The 21,955-nt window shown below is 49.0% G+C and overlaps 1 protein-coding gene across 1 annotated transcript in view; it reads right to left on the reverse strand.

The window, feature by feature from the left end:
- The window catches only part of pitpnaa (phosphatidylinositol transfer protein, alpha a), a 64,251-nt gene extending 42,544 nt beyond the window's left edge, over nt 1–21,707 (reverse strand). Inside the window, exons 1-2 of the mRNA XM_060847722.1 lie at nt 21,638–21,707; nt 3,834–3,864 (exon numbers count right to left, since the gene is read on the reverse strand). Of these exons, the coding sequence (XP_060703705.1) occupies nt 3,834–3,864; nt 21,638–21,657 (51 nt within the window). The 5' untranslated portion in view covers nt 21,658–21,707. The remainder of the gene's footprint in view (nt 1–3,833; nt 3,865–21,637) is intronic.
- Between the last annotated feature and the right edge of the window lie 248 nt (nt 21,708–21,955).

Genomic DNA, 21,955 nt, shown 5'->3' on the forward strand with positions numbered 1-21,955 from the left:
CGCAACACACACAGAAAAACACTGTGCATCGCAGTTTGCAATTACAACACAAAGGGTCAAGTTGTAAGTTTTAGCAATGAATCCAGCTTTGTATTAGTGGTCACTACAATCAGCTGAACTTTAAAAATAAATGGTGCTACAGATTCAAATTGCAATACACAATAGGATGAAGGAGCCCTGGGAAAGAATTAGGAGGCAGTAATCTAATCAGATAAACTCCATATCGGATTACGTTCTTTAATTCTCTTTTGGGTATTTGGTTTGTGGAATAATCTACTTACTGATCTCATACCTGCACTCTCAGATGAAGTTATTCTTTGGTAACTTTAGCTTTGTTGTCCAGAGTATGGAACTTTTATTTCAGGATTACTTAACAATTTAAAAATGTCTTTCTACGTTAATATTTCTAAGTTGCCAGCCCTCAAGATGAGTTCCTGTTAGAGTGCTACAGCATCCCATTGCCCAGAAGCTAGCAAACAGCCATTTCAGCGTACTGAAGGGAGATCAGACAGATGGCAGAACTTCACAGCGCTCTTGATCTAGGAGGCCAGGTCGGAGTGCAGCATGGGAAAGCACTGTGCCAAGGTGTCACTCGGCATGTCATGAATTGTATTCCCTGAAGGAAAATCCTGTTACACTTATCATACACAAGCTAAGGCGGCAAATAGAAGATCCAGCAAAGTTAGGGAGGAAAGTTGCTTAAAGTGCCTCGAGATAGTCCAAGATTATCTATAAATATTACTGCAGAAATAGAAGCAAAAACATAAATGGAAGTGAGAAATGAATTGAACTTGAAACAAATGTCAGCATCAAAATGGCAAAAATAAATCAAACAATATTTAGAATATTTACCTCAGGACAGGTTGAAGCAGGGTGAGGCATTACAAATTAGAGTCAAAAGTGTGGTGCTGGTAAAGCACAGCAGGTCGGGCAGTATCCGAGGAGCAGGAGAATCGATGTTTCAGGCATAAGCCCTTCATCAGGGATGCCCCTCTTCACAGCATTCAAAGGACAGGTTTAAACAAAGTAAAAAAAAGTTTGCATTTCTCGACAGCTTTTGATGATCAAGATTTTCGAAAGCTTTTTGCAACCAATTAAGTAATTTTAAAGTGCAGTCTAATGTAAGGCTAAACATTTTTAAAGTCTCTGACCAGGACAAAAGATGGAACAAGACTGCAATCCAGGCTGTCAGAAATTCAGTCAACAAGGGAGACAAGGGCCCATTGTTAAGCGCAGTTACAAAACAAAGATAAGATTAGGTATCGGGCTGAAACAGTTCCTCTAACAGAACTAAGTGGAGTCTGGAAATTTGCTACACTACATCATAAAGCTGCTTTCAGACAGCTCTTCAGTGCCCCAGATTCACAGCCCTTGTTGCCTGTGCCAACACCTAACAGAGGCAGACCAGAGTTTCACCAATACTTCATTTTAATGTTACCAGCAAACGAAGAGGCTACATTTCCCAAATCAGCTGCACTGTACAAGGGAGCTCCAGCACAACACAATTCCAAATACAGCACGCATTTATATCACAATTTCAACATCCTAAAAACACAGGAGTGTAAATAAGGTAGAAACTGATACGGAATCACTCAAGGAGATGTTCGGACAGGTGATCAAATGCTGGGTAAAAGATGTAGGTTTTATGAATGATCTTAAAAAGAGAAAGAGGCACAAGGAGGTTTAGTGAGGGACAGTTTAAGTGGGGGAGTGCAGAGATCTTAGAGTTGTAGGGCTTTTAAAAACATATTTATTCATGGGATATAGGTGTTGCTGGCTGCACCAGCACTTATTTCATAGATTTAATTTCATAAGAGCAGGAGTAGGCCATTCAGCCCATCCAGCCTGCTCCGCCATTAAGATCATGGCTGATCTATCATTGTCTCAGCTCCTCCTACCTGCATTATCCCCATAATCTTTAATTCCCCTACCACGCAAAAACCCATCCAACTGTGTCTTGAATATATTTAATGAAGCTGCCTCTGCTGCTTCCTTGGACAGAGAATTCCATAGATACTCTACTCTCTTGAAAAAGTAGTTCCTCCTCATCTCTGTCCTAAATCTACTCCCCCTAATCTTGAGGCCATGTTCCCTAGTGCTAGTCTCACCCACCAGCGGAAACAACTTGGCTGCCTCTATCTTATCAATCCCTTTCATATGTTTCTGTGAGATCCCCTCTCATTCTTCTAAATACTACTGAGTACAGTCCCAGGCGGCTCAACTTCTCCTCATAGGGTAACCCCCTCATCACCGTCTCCAGTGCCAGTATATCCTTCCACAAGGCTGAAAATGTGTTGCTGGAAAAGCGCAGGTCAGGCAGCATCCAAGGAGCAGGAAAGTCGACGTTTCAGGCATGAGCCATTCTTATATCCTTCCTCAAGTAAGGAGACCAGAACTGTGCACAATACTCCAGGTGCGGCCTCACCAACACCTTGTACAATCACAGCAGAACCTCCCTGCTCTTAAAAGTAACCCCTCTCGCAATAAAAGTCAATATTCCGTTTGCCTTCCTGATTACCTGTTGCACATGCAAATCAACTTTTAGCAATTCACGTATGAACCCTCCTAAGTGCCTCTGCACAATAGCATTCTGCAACCTTTCACCATTTAAGCAATACGATTTTAAGAATAATTTTAATTATTATTCATCCCCCTTTGTATCCTCTTCGAAACTGATAAAATTATAACAGGACAAAATAGGGTAAACACAGAAAAGACGTTCCCGATGACTTGGGAGTCCAAAACCAATGGTCACGGTCTAACGATACAGGGTGGGTCATTTAGCACTGAGTGGAGAAATTTCTTCACCCAGAGAGTGGGGAGCTGGTGGAATTCTCCCTCACAGAAAGCAGTTGAGGCCAAAGCATTGAATGTTTTCAAAATGTGGTTAGAAATAGTACTTACGGCTAAAGGGATTAATGGGTATGGGAAGAAGGCAGAGACAGGAGAAGGAGTTGGATGATCAGCCCTGGTCACATTGAATGACAGAGCTGGCTGGAAGGGCCATATGGCCCACTCCTAATTTTTACATTTCTACCCATAACCGCCTGAGGGCCATGAAGAGTCAGGCACATTGCTGTGGGTCTGGAGTCACAGCGTTGGCCAGATCAGGCAAGGACAGGAGGTTTCCTTCACTGAAGGGCATTAGTGAACTAGCTGGGTTTTTATGACAATCAACAGTGGATTCATGAAGGTAGGTAAAAACAATGACTGCAGATGCTGGAAACCAGATTCTGGATCAGTGGTGCTGGAAGAGCACAGCAGTTCAGGCAGCATCCGAGGAGCAGCGAAATCAACGTTTCGGGCAAAAGCCCTTCATCAAGAATAAAGACAGTGAGCCTGAAGGGTGGAGAGATAAATGAGAGGAGGGTGGGGGTGGGGGTGGGGGGAAAGTAGCACAGAGTACAATGGGTGAGTGGGGGAGGGGATGAAGGTGATAGGTCAGGGGGAAGGTTGAGTGGATAGGTGGAAAAGATTGGCAGGCAGGACAAGTCATGGGGACTTCATTAAGTCAGCTTTTTGAACAGATTTTTACTGAATTCAAATGTCACCATCTGCCCTGCTGGATCCTAACCCATGCCCCACCGCCCCCCAGGACATGAGGCTGGGTTCTCGATTGCTAGCCCAGTGACACAACATCAAGGAACAGGAACATGTGAATTTTAAAGCTGAGGTTTTAAACTGGACCAGGAGCCAACATGAATCACCAAGTGCTGGAGCATGTGTGACACACAGCAGACACACACAGGACTGATTGATCCTTGATCAAAATGTCCATTTGAAGACGACAAAGTGCAGTGGAAAACAAACCTGCATAGGGAGGGATCACTCACCTCATCCACAGAGATTGGCAGGATTATCCGACTGAAAGAGAGGAAAAATAAATAAATGAATGTTTGAACTCAAACAGGTCCCCGCCCCCACACAGGAGATTTACTTTTCAAATGTTCACACTCTCTGCTGCATCTTGGGTTTTTTTTAAAAACCAAGAGGACAACAAAGCAGTGCAATCAAACAGGCACATGGGTACACTCCCACTCACCACATCCTTCAGCCTAACATTGTCACACCTGCCTTGAAACCACGGCCATGACTTGCCCCACTGAACTATTTTTGCTCCTTCACCACACCCCAACCCCCCCCCCAAAAAAAACCCTCTTCTGCAAACAGAGCAAAGGTGGAGTCTGAGGGAGGGAGGGGGAAGATGGAGCAGAGGAAAGCTCTCTACATCAGTCCACCTGGTGAACGTGTTCTCTCACTATCAGGCAATTCAGCCCATCTACGCAATGCCAGCACGTCGGAGCTGTCTCTTTATATCGCCCTACTGGAATATCCTTTTTCCTCCCTCGTGTTTATCCAACTTCCTAAGTACACGTATACCATTCACCCTGACCCACCCCCTAGAGGGTACATTCTGCCCACCAGTTTCCCCTGAATCCCGAGGAATTTGCACATGACTGATACAGATGAACTCTTCCCCTTGCCAGAGGTGCTACCCTGGTCAGAGTCCTTCCACTATACTCTCTCTATTTCAGATTTCCAGCACCCACGGGATTCTGTGTCTATGTTAGTCCAGAGCAAAGGGCCTTCAGCCTATGTCTCTCAGGGAACCATCTCTCCACATTGGTATTTTCAAACGTGTTTTCATAGTATTTGGGCATCACTGGCAAGACCAGCATTTACTGCATCACCCCTAGCTGCCCATGAACTAATTCGGGGAGACCACTGCAGAAGGCAGTTAGGAATCAACCTCATGTAATGGGCTCAGAGTCACGTGTGAAAGTGAGGACTGCAGATGCTGGAGATCAGAGCTGAAAATGTGTTGCTGGAAAAGCGCAGCAGGTCAGGCAGCATCCAAGGCTCAGGAGATTCAATATTTCGGGCATAAGCCCTGAATTCCTGATGAAGGGCTTATGCCCGAAACGTCGAATCTCCTGCTCCTTGGATGCTGCCTGACCTGCTGCGCTTTTCCAGCAACACGTTTTCAGCTCAGAGTCATGTGTGGCCAGGATACCCCTTAATTGACATCTGATCATTTGCACATTCTTGCGTCCGAGAGCTCACTGTGTGTAAACAGACTGTGACATTTCCTACATTATAATAGTGCCTATAGCTGAAAAATACTTAAAGACAGACTGTAAGGGGAGACACTCAGCAGGTTTGGCAGCATCTGTGAGAGACAAACAGGGTTAATGTTGAGTCCGATACGATTCCATTACTGTGAATGGCTGCGAAGTGCTTTGAAACGACACAAGGCTTTGAAAGGTGCTGCAGAAACGCAGGCGCTGGAAAAGCACAGCTACACTTTTTGACTCTGATGGCCTCACTCTCTCTCCACTGCAGAAATGCAAGTCATTCTTGGGTTTGTTTCTGTTCCTTTGATGACTGAGTGGCCAAACAGGGAGTAGGCCCATCTGCTGGCGAGTCTCTGGCTGTCTGCAGAGTTCAGGAAGGCTGCAGTGTTACAAGTGTGAACAACAGAGGCTGATGGGAGAGGATCAGACAATGGGTTGCAAAAAGGCGAGGTAGTGAGGAGGAGGCAGACAGACAGATTGACAGACACTGAGATAGAGGACACAAGTCTTCATTCCAACCCCCACCATACATTAGCATGTGGCAGACAGTCAAAATTGTACAGACTACTCAAGTCATCAGCTCTGCTCTGGCCACTGTCACCCCAGCCCCTCCCTATAGTAAATCACTTACACACAGGAATTCACCATTGTTTACACGCCAACACTATGTCACTCAGTTGTTGAAAGACCTGCATTTCTAATGAGAGAGAACCCTCAAACATGATGCTGCAGTAATGTAACAAGTTCAGGCAGTTTAACAAACAGCCAGTGAAAGGTAGAGCAGGAGGCCACTCAGCCCATCAAAAGTGTGATTCAAAAGTATCACAGTGGATCTTCAATTTCATTGCCTCCACATCCCTCGATTCTCATGGTAACAAAACAAATTCTCAACCACCCCTCTCTGCAACAACGGAGCAAGAGCCACAGTCTGGGTCAAGAACACCAAAGACTCTCAATCCTCAGTGAGGATAATTCCCACCCCTCATGCTGGAGCCTGCTTTATCATGAAACTGACCCCTAGTTCCATACCGTCAGTTCAGGGGAAAACAACCTTTCAGCACCTCCCCAAGCAAAATGTTATATTCCTCTACACCACCCACAAACACTCCCAGGACAGGGCCAGCACGGGGTTAGATACAGAGTAAAGCTCCCTCTGCACTGTCCCCCATCAAACACTCCCAGGACAGGGCCAGCACGGGGTTAGAGACAGAGTAAAGCTCCCTCTGCACCACCTACAAACACTCCCAGGACAGGGATAGCATGGGGTTAGATACAGAGTAAAGCCCTCTCTATACAATCCCCAGACACTCCCCAGTGGATTGGAATACAGCCCGAGTTTATCTAGTTTCCCTTCTTAGAGAAACTGCTGTAGAAACCCAGGCAACATCCTGGTAAATCTCCAGTGGAATCCCCTCCATGGCAATCACATCCTTCCTATAGTCAGGGGAGCAGCACTGTACACCGTACTCCAGCTGGGGCTTAATCAAAGTCCTCTACAGCTCCAACATCACCTCCCTGCTCTTATGTATGCCTTGACTAATAAAGCTGAAAATGTGTTGCTGGTTAAAGCGCAGCAGGCCAGGCAGCATCCAAGGGACAGGAAATTCAACGTTTTGGGCATAAGCCCTTCACCAGGAATGAGGAGAGTGTGCCAGGCAGGCTAAGATAAAAGGTAGGGAGGAGGGACTTGGGGGTGGGGCGATGGAGATGTGATAGGTGGAAGGAGGTCAAGGTGAGGGTGATAGATCGGAGTGGGGTGGGGGCGGAGAGGTCAGGAAGAGGATTGCAGGTTAGGAAGGCGGTGCTGAGTTCAAGGGAATCGACTGAGACAAGGTGGGGGGAGGGGAAATGAGGAAACTGGAGAAATCTGAGTTCATTCCTCGTGGTTGGAGGGTTCCCAGGCGAAAGATGAGGCGCTCCTCCTCCAGCCGTCGTGTTGTTATGTTCTGCCGGTGGAGGAGTCCAAGGACCTGCATGTCCTCGGTGGAGTGGGAGGGAGAGTTAAAGTGTTGAGCCATGGGGTGGTTGGGTTGTTGGTCCGGGCGTCCCAGAGGTGTTCCCTGAAGCGTTCCGCAAGTAGGCGGCCCGTCTCCCCAATATAGAGGAGGCCACATCGGGTGCAGCAGATGCAATAGATGATGTGTGTGGAGGTGCAGGTGAACTTGTGGCGGATATGGAAGGATCCCTTGGGGCCTTGGAGAGAGGTAAGGGAGGAGGTGTGGGCGCAAGTTTTGCATTTCCTGCGGTTGCAGGGGAAGGTGCCAGGAGTGGAGGTTGGGTTGGTGGGGGGTGTGGACCTGACGAGGGAGTCACGAAGGGAGTGGTCTTTGCGGAACGCTGATAGGGGAGGGGAGGGAAATATATCCCTGGTGGTGAGGTCCGTTTGGAGGTGGCGGAAATGACGGCGGATGATACGCTGTATACGGAGGTTGGTGGGGTGGTAGGTGAGAACCAGTGGGGTTCTGTCTTGGTGGCGGTTGGAGGAGCGGGGCTCAAGGGCGGAGGAGCGGGAAGTGGAGGAGATGTGGTGGAGGGCATCGTCGATCACGTCCGGGGGAAATCTGCGGTCCTTGAAGAAGGAGGCCATCTGGGCTGTGAGGTGTTGGAACTGGTCCTCCTGGGAGCAGATGCGGCGGAGATGAAGGAATTGGGAATATGGGATGGAGTTTTTACAGGGGGTAGGGTGGGAGGAGATGTAGTCCAGGTAGCTGTGGGAGTCAGTCGGTTTATAATAGATGTCTGTGTTGAGTCGGTCGCCCGAGATAGAAATGGAAAGGTCTAGGAAGGGGGTCTAGGAAGGGGAGGGAGGAGTCTGAGACAGTCCAAGTGAATTTGAGGTCGGGATGGAAGGTGTTAGTAAAGTTGATGAACTGTTCAACCTCCTCGTGGGAGCACGAGGCAGCGCCGATACAGTCATCGATGTAGCGGAGGAAAAGGTGGGGGGTGGTGCCAGTGTAGTTGCGGAAGATGGACTGTTCCACATATCCTACGAAGAGACAGGCATAGCTGGGGCCCATGCGGGTGCCCATGGCAACTCCTTTAGTTTGGAGGAAGTGGGAGGATTGGAAAGAGAAGTTATTCAGGGTGAGGACCAGTTCAGTCAGTCGAAGGAGGGTGTCAGTGGAAGGGTACTGGTTGGTGCGGCGGGAAAGGAAGCAGCGGAGGGCTTTGAGTCCTTCGTGATGGGGGATGGAGGTGTACAGGGACTGGATGTCCATAGTGAAAATAAGGCGTTGGGGACCGGGGAAGCGAAAATCCTGGAGGAGGTGGAGGGCGTGGGTGGTGTCCTGAACGTAGGTGGGGAGTTCTTGGACTAAAGGGGACAGGACCGTGTCGAGGTATTGGGAGATGAGTTCGGTGGGGCAGGAGCAGGCTGAGACAATGGGTCGGCCGGGGCAGGCAGGTTTGTGGATTTTGGGCAGGAGGTAGAAACGGGCGGTGCGGGGTTGTGGGACTATGAGGTTGGAGGCGGTGGATGGGAGATCCCCTGAGGTGATGAGGTTATAGATGGTCTGGGAGATGATGGTTTGGTGGTGGGAGGTGGGGTCGTGGTCAAGGGAGCGATAAGAGGAGGCGTCCGCGAGCTGGCGTTTGGCCTCAGCGGTATAAAGGTTGGTGCACCAAACTACTACCGCGCCTCCCTTGTCTGCCGGTTTGATGGTGAGGTTGGGATTGGAGCGGTTCTGGGAGATGATGGTTTGGTGGTGGGAGGTGGGGTCGTGGTCAAATAAAGGCAAGGGTCCAATATACCTTCTTAACCACTCTATTAACCCTGGACTACTGCCTTCAGGAATCTGTGGACAATTAGCCCAAGACACCGCTGCTCCTCTGACCTGTGAGGTGCCAGCCAAGGACAGTAACAAGGTCTTTTTAAGAGTCATACTTCCAAGGTATCTTCATAGGGTCCTGAAGCTGCAAGTTTGGAAAGACCACCACCCCCTCCCCCCAACTTCCCCCAAAACCCTCCTTCAGACTGATGTTAAAATGGACAGGAGGGGGTCCAGGAACAGGGCACTGTTTCAGGAGGAGTGGCTGATCATTTAGGACTGAAGTGAGAAAGGACCTCACTCAAAGGGGCAAGAATCTTAGAAGGTTATGGACACTCCATCATTGCAAGGGAGCAGAGAGAGAAATTGTGGGGGGGGGGGGTTGCTGGGCTTTTCCAGCTCCATACGTTTTGGCTTTGTCCTTGCTTCAGGGCAGAGAGAGGACTAACAAAGATCAAGAGATGAAAAGGAATTAGACAAATCAATCAGTTATACACTCAGCAAAGAGGGCAGGGAATAACGGAAGGTACTGTCAGCCTGTCAGTTGGGTGGAGGTGGGGGGATGTTCGACTGCAGAGAGACACTGCCCTTCTCCATTTCAGGACTGAATCTTTGCTGCAGTATAACCTGACGTTGATCAGATTCTGGCTGTGACCAACAGTAACAGCAGGTACCTCAGGATGCACAACCCTCAGCCAGCACACACTCAACTCTGCTTTTCAAAACTACAACTTAGCTTCCAATAAAGGGAAAGAAAGCAGGGACTGAACACGTCAAGAGTTTCACACCACAGATTCTGTGTATGAGTCAACCTCCAACTTTTGGCAGAGATTCAACATCCTCTGTAAATGCTCCAATAAACAGACCCATGAAATGATCTAGCAGAGTTTAACAACAGAGTACAGGCTAAGCAATAGTCCATTATTAAAGGATCATGTGGGACACATACAAGACCAACAGACCATAAGAAACAGGAACAGATTAGGCCACTCAGCCCATCAGGTCTGCTCCACCATTTGATCATGGCTGATTAGTTTCTCAATACCATTCTATCACCTTCTCCCCATAACCTTTAATTCCCCCCTTACTGATCAAGGACATCTGTCTTAGACACTCAATGACCTGGCCCCTCTGTGGCAATGAGTTCCAAGATTAACCACCCTCTGGCTGAAGAGCTTTCTCATCTCCATTCTGACAGGTCGCTCCTTCACCCTGTGCCCTTGGCTCCTTGGCTCTCACCGGGGAAAATATCAACTCCACCTGCACTCTACCCAGACCCCTCAGTTTCATCGAGACTCCTCCTTTATCCTTCTAAACACCATTGAGTACAGAGTTCTCAACCATTCCTGATATAACAAGCTCTTCAATAGACAATAGGTGCAGGAGTAGGCCATTCTGCCCTTCGAGCCAGCACCACCATTCATTATGATCATGGCTGAGATCTTGCTTGTAAATCTCCTCTGAACCCCTCCAATGCCAGCACTACTTTTCTCACGTTTGGGACCCAAACTGCTCACAATATTCCAACGGTGATCTGACCAGAGCCTTGTACAGCCTCAGCAGTACATCCCTGCCCTTCTATCCTAGCCCTCTTAAAATGAATGCTAACATTCCATTTGCCTTCCTGGCCGCCAACTGAACCTGGATGTAATCTGAACAGAATCCCGAACTGGGGCTCCCAAGTCCTAGTGGTTCCGATTTCTGAAGCCTTTCCCCATTAAGGGAATAGCCTACACCTCCATTCTTCAGACCAAAACGTATAACCTCACACTTGGGCACATTGTGTTTCACCTGCCACTACTTTAGCCACTCCCCCAGCATGTCCACGTCCTACCTTTCCCTTAATGCATACATTTCATGAAAACATACACACTAATTGCCTGCCTGATCCTAAATATCAGCAAGGGAGACCTTCCCTGCTCACTTGCAAAGCGGTGCTCAAGGGACCTTCTGTGCTCACTTAAGCGGAGACATGATTTAAGGTCTTAACAGAAAGATCTGGGGTGGGGAAAGAGAAGGGAAGGATAGAAACTAAAGTACACGGGAGAGAAATTTATTTCCACATGGAACTGTAACCACCTACTCAAACCTCAAGGTCAAGTTAACTCTACAGAGTAGCTTGACACAAACATTTTGCTAGCAAGTTGAAAATAAATCATTAATCTCCAGGACATAAGCATCATTGGACAGACCATTCACTCCTTATCTGCTAGTTGTCCTGCAGTGGAGACAATGTCAGGGGACAGTTAAGAGTCAGCCATGTTGAAGTAAGACTGGAATCACCAATAACTACAAACCAGGTATCCTGCTGCAACAAGGGCAGCCAATTCATTACACCTTTACTCCTAACATTTTCAGACATGACTGCATTTGAATTGCCTCTCTCTGGATCACTAGCTGTCTCTAACGAAGAAAGATGTGGAGAGTCCTTTCTGGACAATGGCTCATGACTGACCTCCGCTCACTAACCAGTACATCACTGGAATCCACTTCCCAAAATCCAAACCGGACATTCAACAACCCAATTAGTACACTGGCTGTGGAGTAAAGGTCCACTTCTCCCACAGGCAAAAAAACCCTACAACAGCAAACGTCTGAGATCTGACCTCCTGATCCTAGCCTGTTGTGCATCTCTTACTTTAATCAAATCACTCGTGGTTTTTGTCTTCAGCTGCCTGCACCCCAAACTTTGGAATTCCCTCCCAAAAGCTTGATATTACGCTTTCAAAAGTCACTGGAGTCAGGGAAAGTCCCGGATGATTGGAAAATCGCTGTTGTAACCCCCTTGTTCAAGAAAGGATCAAGACAAAAGATGGAAAATTATAGGCCCGTTAGCCTAACCTCGGTTGTAGGTAAAATTCTAGAGTCAAATCGTTAAAGATGAGGTTTCTAAATTCTTGGAAGTGCAGGGTCAGATTAGAACAAGCCAGCATGGATTTAGTAAGGGGAGGTCATGCCTGACAAACCTGTTTGAATTCTTTGAAGAGATAACAAGTAGATTAGACCAGGGAAACCCAGTGGATGTTATCTATCTGGACTTCCAAAAGACCTTTGACAAGATGCCTCATGAGAGGCTGCTGAGTAAGGTGAAGGCCCATGGTGTTCGAGGTGAGCTACTGGTATGGATTGAGGATTGGCTGTCTGACAGAAGGCAGAGAGTAGGGATAAAAGGTTATTTTTCAGAATGGCAGCCGGTGACAAGCGGTACCCTGCAGGGTTCAGTGTTAGGGCAGCAGCTGCTCACATTATATATTAATGATCTGGATGAGGAGACTGGGGGCATTCTGGCGAAGTTTGCCGATGATACGAAGTTAGGTGGACAGGCAGGTAGTACTGAGGAAGTGGGGAGGCTACAGAAGGATCTAGACAGTTTAGGAGAGTGGATCAGGAAAGGGCTGATGGAATTCAATGTGAGCAAATGCGAGGTCTTGCACTTTGGAAAAAAGAATACAGCATGGACTACTTTCTAAACAGTGAGAAAATTCATAAAGCCAAAGTACAAAAGGATCTGGGAGTGCAAGTCCAGGATTCTCTAAAGGTTAACTCGCAGGTTGAGTCCGTGGTTAAGAAAGTGAATGTAATGATGTCATTTAGCTCAGGAGGGTTGGACTGTAAAAGCAGCGATGTGCTACTGAGTCTTTATAAAGCTCGAGTTGGGCCCCATTTTGAACATTGTGTCCAGGTTTAGGCCCCACACCTCAGGAAGGACTTAGTGGCACCGGAGCGTGTCCAGCAGAGATTCACACGGATGATCCCTGGAATGGTAGGTCTAACATATGATGAACAGCTGAGGATCTTGGGATTGTATTCATTAGAGTTTAGAAGGTTGAGGGGAGATTAACAGAAACTTACAAGATAATGCATGGGTTAGAAAGGGTGGATGCTGGGAAATTGTTTCCGTTAGGTGGGGAGACTAGACCTGTGGGCACAGCCTGAGAATTAGAGGGGGTCAATTCAGAATGGAAATGAGGAGACATTTCTTCAGCCAGAGAGCGGTGGGCCTGGGGAACTCATTGCCACGGAGCACAGTGGAGGCCGGGAGATTAAATGTCTTCAAGGCAGAGACTGATAAATTCTTGATCTCGCAAGGAATTAAGGGCTACGGGGAGAGTGCGGGTAAGGGGAGTTGAAATGCCCATCAGCCATGACTGAATGGCAAGCGGACACGATGGGCTGAATGGCCTTGCTTCCACTCCCATGTCTTATGGTCTCAGCCAAACTTCAATACGGAGCTCTTTCATAGAAATAGAATATAGAACATAGAACAATACAGCACAGAACAGGCCCTTCGGCCCACGATGTTGTGCCGAACATCTATCCTAGATTAAGCACCCATCCAAGTACCTATCCAATTGCCGTTTAAAGGTCGCCAATGATTCTGACTCTACCACTCCCACGGGCAGCGCATTCCATGCCCCCACCACTCTCTGGGTAAAGAACCCACCCCTGACATCTCCCCTATACCTTCCACCCTTCACCTTAAATTTATGTCCCCTTGTAACACTCTGTTGTACCCGGGGAAAAAGTTTCTGACTGTCTACTCTATCTATTCCTCTGATCATCTTATAAACCTCTATCAAGTCACCCCTCATCCTTCGCCGTTCCAATGAGAAAAGGCCGAGAACTCTCAACCTATCCTCGTACGACCTATTCTCCATTCCAGGCAACATCCTGGTAAATCTTCTCTGCACCCTCTCCAAAGCTTCCACACCTTTCCTAAAGTGAGGCGACCAGAACTGCACACAGTACTCCAAATGTGGCCTAACCAAAGTCCTGTACAGCTGCAACATCACTTCACGACTCTTGAATTCAATCCCTCTGCTAATGAACACTAATACACCATAGGCCTTCTTACAAGCTCTATCCACCTGAGTGACAACTTTCAAAGATCTATGAACATAGACCCCAAGATCCCTCTGTTCCTCCACCTGACTAAGAACCCTACCGTTAACCCTGTATTCCGCATTCTTATTTGTTCTTCCAAAATGGACAACCTCACACTTGGCAGGGTTGAACTCCATCTGCCACTTCTCAGCCCAGCTCTGCATCATATCTAAGTCCCTTTGCAGCCGACAACAGCCCTCCTCACTGTCCACAACTCCACCAATCTTCGTATCATCTGCAAATTTACTGACCCACCCTTCGACTCCCTCATCCAAGTCATTAATAAAAATTACAAACAGCAGAGGACCCAGAACTGATCCCTGCGGAACTCCACTTGTAACTGGGCTCCAGGCTGAATATTTACCATCTACCACCACTCTCTGACTTCGACCGGTTAGCCAGTTTTCTATCCAGTTGGCCAAGTTTCCCACTGTCCCATGCCTCCTGACTTTCCGCATAAGCCTACCATGGGGAACCTTATCAAATGCGTTACTAAAATCCATGTACACTACATCCACTGCTCTACCCTCATCCACATGCTTGGTCACCTCCTCAAAGAATTCAATAAGACTTGTACGGCAAGACCTACCCTTCACAAATCTGTGCTGGCTGTCCCTAATCAAGCAGTGTCTGTCCAGATACTCATAAATCCTATCCCTCAGTACCCTTTCCATTACTTTGCCTACCACAGAAGAAAGACTAACTGGCCTGTAATTCCCAGGGTTATCCCTATTCCCTTTTTTGAACAGGGGCACAACATTCGCTACTCTCCAGTCCCCTGGTACCACCCCCGTTGACAGTGAAGACGAAAAGATCATTGCCAATGGTACTGCAATTTCCTCTCTTGCTTCCCAATAATCCTAGGATATATCCCGTCAGGCCCGGGGGACTTGTCTATCCTCAAGTTGTTCAAAATGTCCAACTCATCTTCCTTCCTAACAAGGCAGCACGGTGGCACAGTGGTTAGCACTGCTACCTCACAGCGCCAGGGACCTCAGGCGACTAGCTGTGTGGAGTTTGCACGTTCTCCCCGTGTCTGCGTGGGTTTCCTCCGGGTGCTCCGGTTTCCTCCCACAGTCCAAAGATGTGCGGGTCAGGTGAATTGGCCATGCTAAATTGCCGTAGTGTTAGGTAAGGGGTAAATGTAGGGGTATGGGTGGGTTGCTCTTCGGCGGGTCGGTGTGGACTTGTTGGGCCGAAGGGCCTGTTTCCACACTGTAAAGTAATTTAATCTAATCTAATTATCTCTTCTAGCTTACCAGTCCGTGTACCAAGCTTTTGGTTACCAGTCCCAATATCTCAGAATGTGATCCAATTCAACGTCAAATTGCATCTGATCACACTCTAAGGAGGCGTTTTTGGATCGTGGACATCAAGGTCACGACAGAAAGGGAAGGTGCTGCCACTGCAGGAGGCAAGGCTTTCTTTTGTTCCAACTGTACAATATCTTGAAAAGTTCAACAATGTCACCATAACTCAAGAATGCCTTAAAAAAAAATGAAATGATAGCCCATCAGATTGCTGCCTGGGTGTTGGAAGTTCAGAGACTGCGAGAATGTTTCATTCAACATCTACTATTGATTTCACATTCATTACAAACTTATGCAAGTATCAACAAATAATTTTGGTGGATACCGGTCTGTCCCTGTACAACACTGGGGGACAGTACCGGTGGGGACAGGTCTGTCCCCGTGTGACACTGGGAGACAGTACCGGTGGGGACAGGTCTGACCCTGTGCGACACTGAGGGACAGTACCGGTGGGGACAGGTCTGACCCTGTGCGACACTGAGGGACAGTACCGGTGGGGACAGGTCTGACCCTGTGCGACACTGAGGGACAGTACCGGTGGGGACAGGTCTGACCCTGTGCGACACTGGGGGACAGTACCGGTGGGGACAGGTCTGTCCCTGTGCGACACTGGGGGACAGTACCGGTGGGGACAGGTCTGTCCCTGTGCGACACTGGGGGACAGTACCGGTGGGGACAGGTCTGTCCCTGTGCAACACTGGGGGACAGTACCGGTGGGGACAGGTCTGTCCCTGTGCAACACTGGGGGACAGTACCGGTGGGGACAGGTCTGTCCCTGTGCAACACTGGGGGACAGTACCGGTGGGGACAGGTCTGTCCCTGTGCAACACTGGGGGACAGTACCGGTGGGGACAGGTCTGTCCCTGTGCAACACTGGGGGACAGTACCGGTGGGGACAGGTCTGTCCCTGTGCAACACTGGGGGACAGTACCGGTGGGGACAGGTCTGTCCCTGTGCAACACTGGGGGACAGTACCGGTGGGGACAGGTCTGTCCCTGTGCAACACTGGGGGACAGTACCGGTGGGGACAGGTCTGTCCCTGTGTAACACTGGGGGACAGTACCAGTGGGGACAGGTCTGTTCCTGTGTAACACTGGGGAGGGGCAGATCTGTCAGTGTATAACACTGGGGGACAGTACTGGTCGTGACTGCTCTATCATTATAGCACATTTGTAATATCTTCACAACCTAGCCTCACCAACCTCTATGAATTGCAGCAACTCACCACAAAGAGTGAAGTAATTGTTTGACAATGGTACAGTATAATGTGAATAGAAGGTAACTTTAGCAGCAGTGTGTAGGTGCATTGAAACATTACAACCTTGCAGTGTAGCCTTAGCATTTCACTCCTAGTCCAGCAATCATGAAGTCTAAATTAGTGGTCCAGAGACACCAATTTAAAAGGTGGAAATCTTAAAATGATTTAATTAAATAAGCCTACAAAAAAAAGCTCTCTCAACACTGAACAAAAAATCCCAGATTGTTTAAAAAACCCCACCTGGTTCACCATCAGATTTTCAGGCTCTGAAACCTGCTGTTACTACATGGTCTAGCCTCCGAATCGAGACTCCAATGTGACTGACTAGAAATGACTCCCTGAGACGGCCTAGTGAGGCACTCAGTTGTATTCAGAATTGAAACTCACCCACTGCCTTCCAAGAGCAAACAGAAATGGGCGGTTCTCCAGTGATCATGAGACATAACTGGCACACAGGAAGATGGTTGTGGTTATCAGAGATTAGTCATCTCAGCTCCAGCATCTCTCTGCAGGAGGTCCTCAGGGTAATGTCCAAGGCTCAACCATTACATCAATGACCTTCCCTGAATCAGGTCAGGTGTGGGGATGTTCACCAATGATTGCACAATGTTCAGTAATATTCACAATTGTTCAAAATACTGAAGCAGTCCATGACTAAATGCAACAAGATGTGAACAATAGCCAGGTTTGTACTGACACATGGAAAGTTACATTCATGCTATATAAATACCAGGTAGCAACCATCTTCACTTGACATTCAATGGTATTACCAACACTAAAACCCCCACTATTCACATCCTGGGCTCTACCACTGACCAGAAACGGGATCATTCCTAATGAAGGACTCAGGCCCAAAACGTTGATGTTCCTGTTCCTCGGATGCTGCCTGACCTGCTGTGCTTTTCCAGCACCACACACTCTAATCCAATCTCCAGCATCTGCATGTCAAAGGTTACAAATCCTATAGTAGGTAACTTCGGATTCTCGAATAGCTGCCCACCATCAGCAAGGCACGTTATTGAATACTCCCACTTGCCTGAATGAGTACAACTCTAATAACATGAGGATGATAAAGCAGCTCACTTGGTCAGCACGCATTCACCACCTTAAACATTGATCCCCTGCAGAGTTACAGCAGCAACTCAAGATCCTTTAACAGCTCCCTCATTTAGAAGGGCAAGGGTATGGAAATGCCATCACCTGCAAGTTCCTAACAGGCCACTCACCATCCTGACTTGGAAATATTCAGTCTCATAGAATCCCTACAGTGTGGAAACAGGCCATTTGGCCCATCACGTCCACACCGACCCCCTGAAGCACATCTCATCCAGGCTCGTCTCTCTACTCTATTCCTGTAACCTGGAATTTCCTGTTGTTAATCCAGCTGCCTTACACATCCTTGGACACTATAGGCAATTCATATAGGCCAATCAGGACTTTGGAAACTGCAATATTACAGTTAACGGAGGGGCACTGGGAAGGGATAAAGAGACCAGCATGTGAGGATAGCAGTGAGCTGAAAATGTATTGCTGGAAAAGCGCAGCAGGTCAGGCAGCATCTAGATTAGATTAGATTACTTACAGTGTGGAAACAGGCCCTTCGGCCCAACAAGTCCACACCGACCCGCCGAAGCGACAACCCACCCATAACCCTACATATACCCCTTACCTAACACTACGGGCAATTTAGCATGGCCAATTCATCTGACCCGCATATCTTTGGACTGTGGGAGGAAACCGGAGCACCCGGAGGAAACCCACGCAGACACGGGGAGAACGTGCAAACTCCACACAGTCAGTTGCCTGAGGCGGGAATTGAACCCAGGTCCCTGGCGCTGTGAGGCAGCAGTGCTAACCACTGTGCCACCTTTCCTCATTCCTGATGAAGGGCTTATGCCTGAAACGTCGAATTTCCTGCTCCTTGGATGCTGCCTGACCTGCTGCGCTTTTCCAGCAATACATTTTCAGCTCTGATCTCCAGCATCAGCAGACCTCACTTTCTCCTCGAGGATAGCAGTGAGGTCTGGGTGTGGAAGAGATGACTGAGAAAGTGAGGGGGAGTGAGGTAATGGGCAGATTTGGAAACAAGGATGCCAATTTTAGAAATGGTGAAGTTGCTGGCTCTTAGCTGAAGCACAGAGTGATAGGGCTGGACAGGAACCCTGGAGATCACTGGTGTCAGGCTTTCAAACCCTCCCACAAGTTGTACGCAATCCAATCAAACACAGATGCTAGTTTACACCAAATTAGACTGTGACTGGTCACCAAAAGAGAAGAGTGCTCTGTGGGATGTTGAGGCATTGGAATAAATTCTAGCAACCAAGGACCAGCAAAGGTCAACAAGCTGAAACACTGACAGAGCCCAGTCTTTTACACTCCCTAATTCAGAACTGTTTTTGATAATGCTGCTGACACAATAAAGGAACAATGCTTGGGACTGCTCGAATGCAGCTGGAACAGCCACAACTGGAAGATGCTCAGGGATTTGAGAGACTGCCTCTCCAAAACCAAAAATACACAACAAGCAAATTCTTCCACCATTAGGAGCCCACAATTAAGTGACTAAAGACAACATCATGTATAACCTTCACACAAGAACAAGTGGTAAATATCTGATGCTGCAAAGGTATTACCTTGGGCTGTGTGCTATGTAAAATGTACAGCATGGCATCAAAGCAACGACTCAGTACACTGAATAATGCAACCAAAACATTCAGAGATACAATTATTTTTCAATTCTTATGCAAAATCTGAGCCAGAACGAGCACTTTGTAGGTTGGTATATATATATCATTTTAGAAAAATGTTTTTTAAAACCATTTTATACTGCTTGCTAACCCAGTGCAGCACATTAATGTATTCTAAACCTCTCGTGGACGAATATTCAACAGTAAATGAAGGATAAGTTCCCAGTCTGGTAACACAACAGATCATCTTCCGGACTGAAGTGGCCATTGAAACGATAGCTGTGTTAATGGGATGAGGTTTGGGAGGCGAACCGGGCTTTTCACCACTCATCCTTCATTCAGTCGGATACCTAACACCACGGTGCAACAAAAAGTTTCTATCTCCCGTCACATTTCAGCATAACTCAAACTAGGAGCTCAAGAAAGTCAAAATTATGCAGCCATTTTGAGAGGGCGTTCAGATAGCATTAATTGCACAAAGCTGAAACAGACCATCCTGATGAAGGGCTTATGCTCGAAACGTCGAATTCTCTATTCCTGAGATGCTGCCTAACCTGCTGTGCTTTGACCAGCAACACATTTGCAATCGTCATCCTGCCCCTAGTACCTTCTCTCGAGGCAGTAGGAATCACAGGTTAACACTGACTGAAGAACAACAACTGAGGGGCAAGGGAATAAATGGAAGAGGTTCAGGCACAGGCAGAGGGGCACAGGCCTTCAAGTGTATATCAAATCTACACACACCTTGCTGCAAATATATCAGATCTCACAATAAGTTATATTTATTCCTCACAGGAAGCTATTTATTACTTACATCTGAATTTTGAAAACAATCTGCAGGTTAGTTGACACTTCTACCCCTTCCCCTTCACTCTCTCCCCTTCAATATTTATTTATCCAATTTAACTTCCAAAGATACGATGGAATCTGTATTCACTGTCCTTACAGGCAGTGCGTTCCAGATCACAAATTTAGTTTAAGAAGTTACATCTCCTCTGGTGCCTGCCAATTATCTTAAATCAGTACACATTGCCTTAATTTAGTTGATGAAAAAAATTGTTATTGAACACCTTGATTAAATCTGCAAGGAGGCTTCGAAACTTTTGATATAAACATTTCATAGAATGGCCCCAGGGAACGTGGGGTGGTAAACAGAAACCCAGAATAACGCAATACCACTCCTGGTAATGGAAAATACAGACACTCAGAGCCAGGGTAACAAAATGACAATGGCTATTGAGAAAATTAAAGAGTGAGTTCATACAGATCACAGCCATGTAATGAACAAATGGTTCATCACATCATCATCCTGAACAGAGCCCTGACCGAGCAGGTCAGGCAGGACAGTTTGGGAAAGGGACAACCAACATACACCATCACCCCACCCTCCCTCCAGCTCTCCACACCCTCCCCTCACCCTCCCTCAACCCACCTCACACCCTCCCTTGGATTAGGTATTATGGGTATTTATAGGAGGTGGGTCAGGGTGGGCATGGGGGTTACAAGAGGGTGGGTCAGGGAGGATGTGGGGGTGACAGGGGGGTGGGTCAGGGAGGGTGTGGGGGTGACAGGGGGGTGGGTCAGGGAGGGTGTGGGGGTGACAGGGGGGTGGGTCAGGGAGGGTGTGGGTCAGGGAGGGTGCGGGGGTGACGGGGGGTGGGTCAGGGAGGGTGCGGGGGTGACAGGGGGGTGGGTCAGGGAGGGTGCGGGGGTGACAGGGGGGTGGGTCAGGGAGGGTGCGGGGGTGACAGGGGGGTGGGTCAGGGAGGGTGCGGGGGTGACGGGGGGTGGGTCAGGGAGGGTGTGGGGGTGACAGGGGGGTGGGTCAGGGAGGGTGCGGGGGTGACAGGGGGGTGGGTCAGGGAGGGTGCGGGGGTGACAGGGGGGTGGGTCAGGGAGGGTGTGGGGGTGGGTCAGGGAGGGTGTGGGAGTGGGGGTGCGGGGGTGACGGGGGGTGGGTCAGGGAGGGTGTGGGGGTGACAGGGGGGTGGGTCAGGGAGGGTGTGGGGGTGGGGGTGACAGGGGGGTGGGTGAGGGAGGGTGTGGGGGTGACAGGGGGGTGGGTCAGGGAGGGTGTGGGGGTGGGTCAGGGAGGGTGTGGGTCAGGGAGGGTGCGGGGGTGACAGGGGGGTGGGTCAGGGAGGGTGCGGGGGTGACAGGGGGGTGGGTCAGGGAGGGTGCGGGGGTGACAGGGGGGTGGGTCAGGGAGGGTGCGGGGGTGACAGGGGGGTGGGTCAGGGAGGGTGCGGGGGTGACAGGGGGGGTGGGTCAGGGAGGGTGCGGGGGTGACAGGGGGGTGGGTCAGGGAGGGTGCGGGGGTGACAGGGGGGTGGGTCAGGGAGGGTGCGGGGGTGACAGGGGGGTGGGTCAGGGAGGGTGCGGGGGTGACAGGGGGGTGGGTCAGGGAGGGTGCGGGGGTGACAGGGGGGTGGGTCAGGGAGGGTGCGGGGGTGACAGGGGGGTGGGTCAGGGAGAGTGCGGGGGTGACAGGGGGGTGGGTCAGGGAGGGTGCGGGGGTGACAGGGGGGTGGGTCAGGGAGGGTGCGGGGGTGACAGGGGGGTGGGTCAGGGAGGGTGTGGGGGTGACAGGGGGAAGGGTGGGGGTGGGGTGGGGGGTGGGGGGGTGGGAGGGGGGGGTAAGGCCGCTCTCACTCACAATTCCTTGATGAGCACCATGGTCCCGGGGCCGGAAGGAGGGGGCGGGGCTCAGCCTCGTCTCCACGGCAGCCAACGCGATGACGACACGACACGCCGGGATTACGTCAACATGAATATGTATCAGCCTCTTAAAGTGACACCCCCCCCAAAAAACAGACCCTTCCCCGCCCCCCCCCCATAAACCTCAACAAATAACAGGCTCACATTGCTCACTCAAAAACCACCTTCATTCACACCGTCCTTCCTCCTATTGATGGCGAGGTTTACACTCCATTATTAATTCAGGTTGTACAATCATTATTCCTTACCCCTTCAC

The sequence above is a fragment of the Hemiscyllium ocellatum genome, chromosome 31 (assembly GCF_020745735.1).
Source record: "Hemiscyllium ocellatum isolate sHemOce1 chromosome 31, sHemOce1.pat.X.cur, whole genome shotgun sequence".
Lineage (NCBI taxonomy): Eukaryota > Metazoa > Chordata > Chondrichthyes > Orectolobiformes > Hemiscylliidae > Hemiscyllium > Hemiscyllium ocellatum.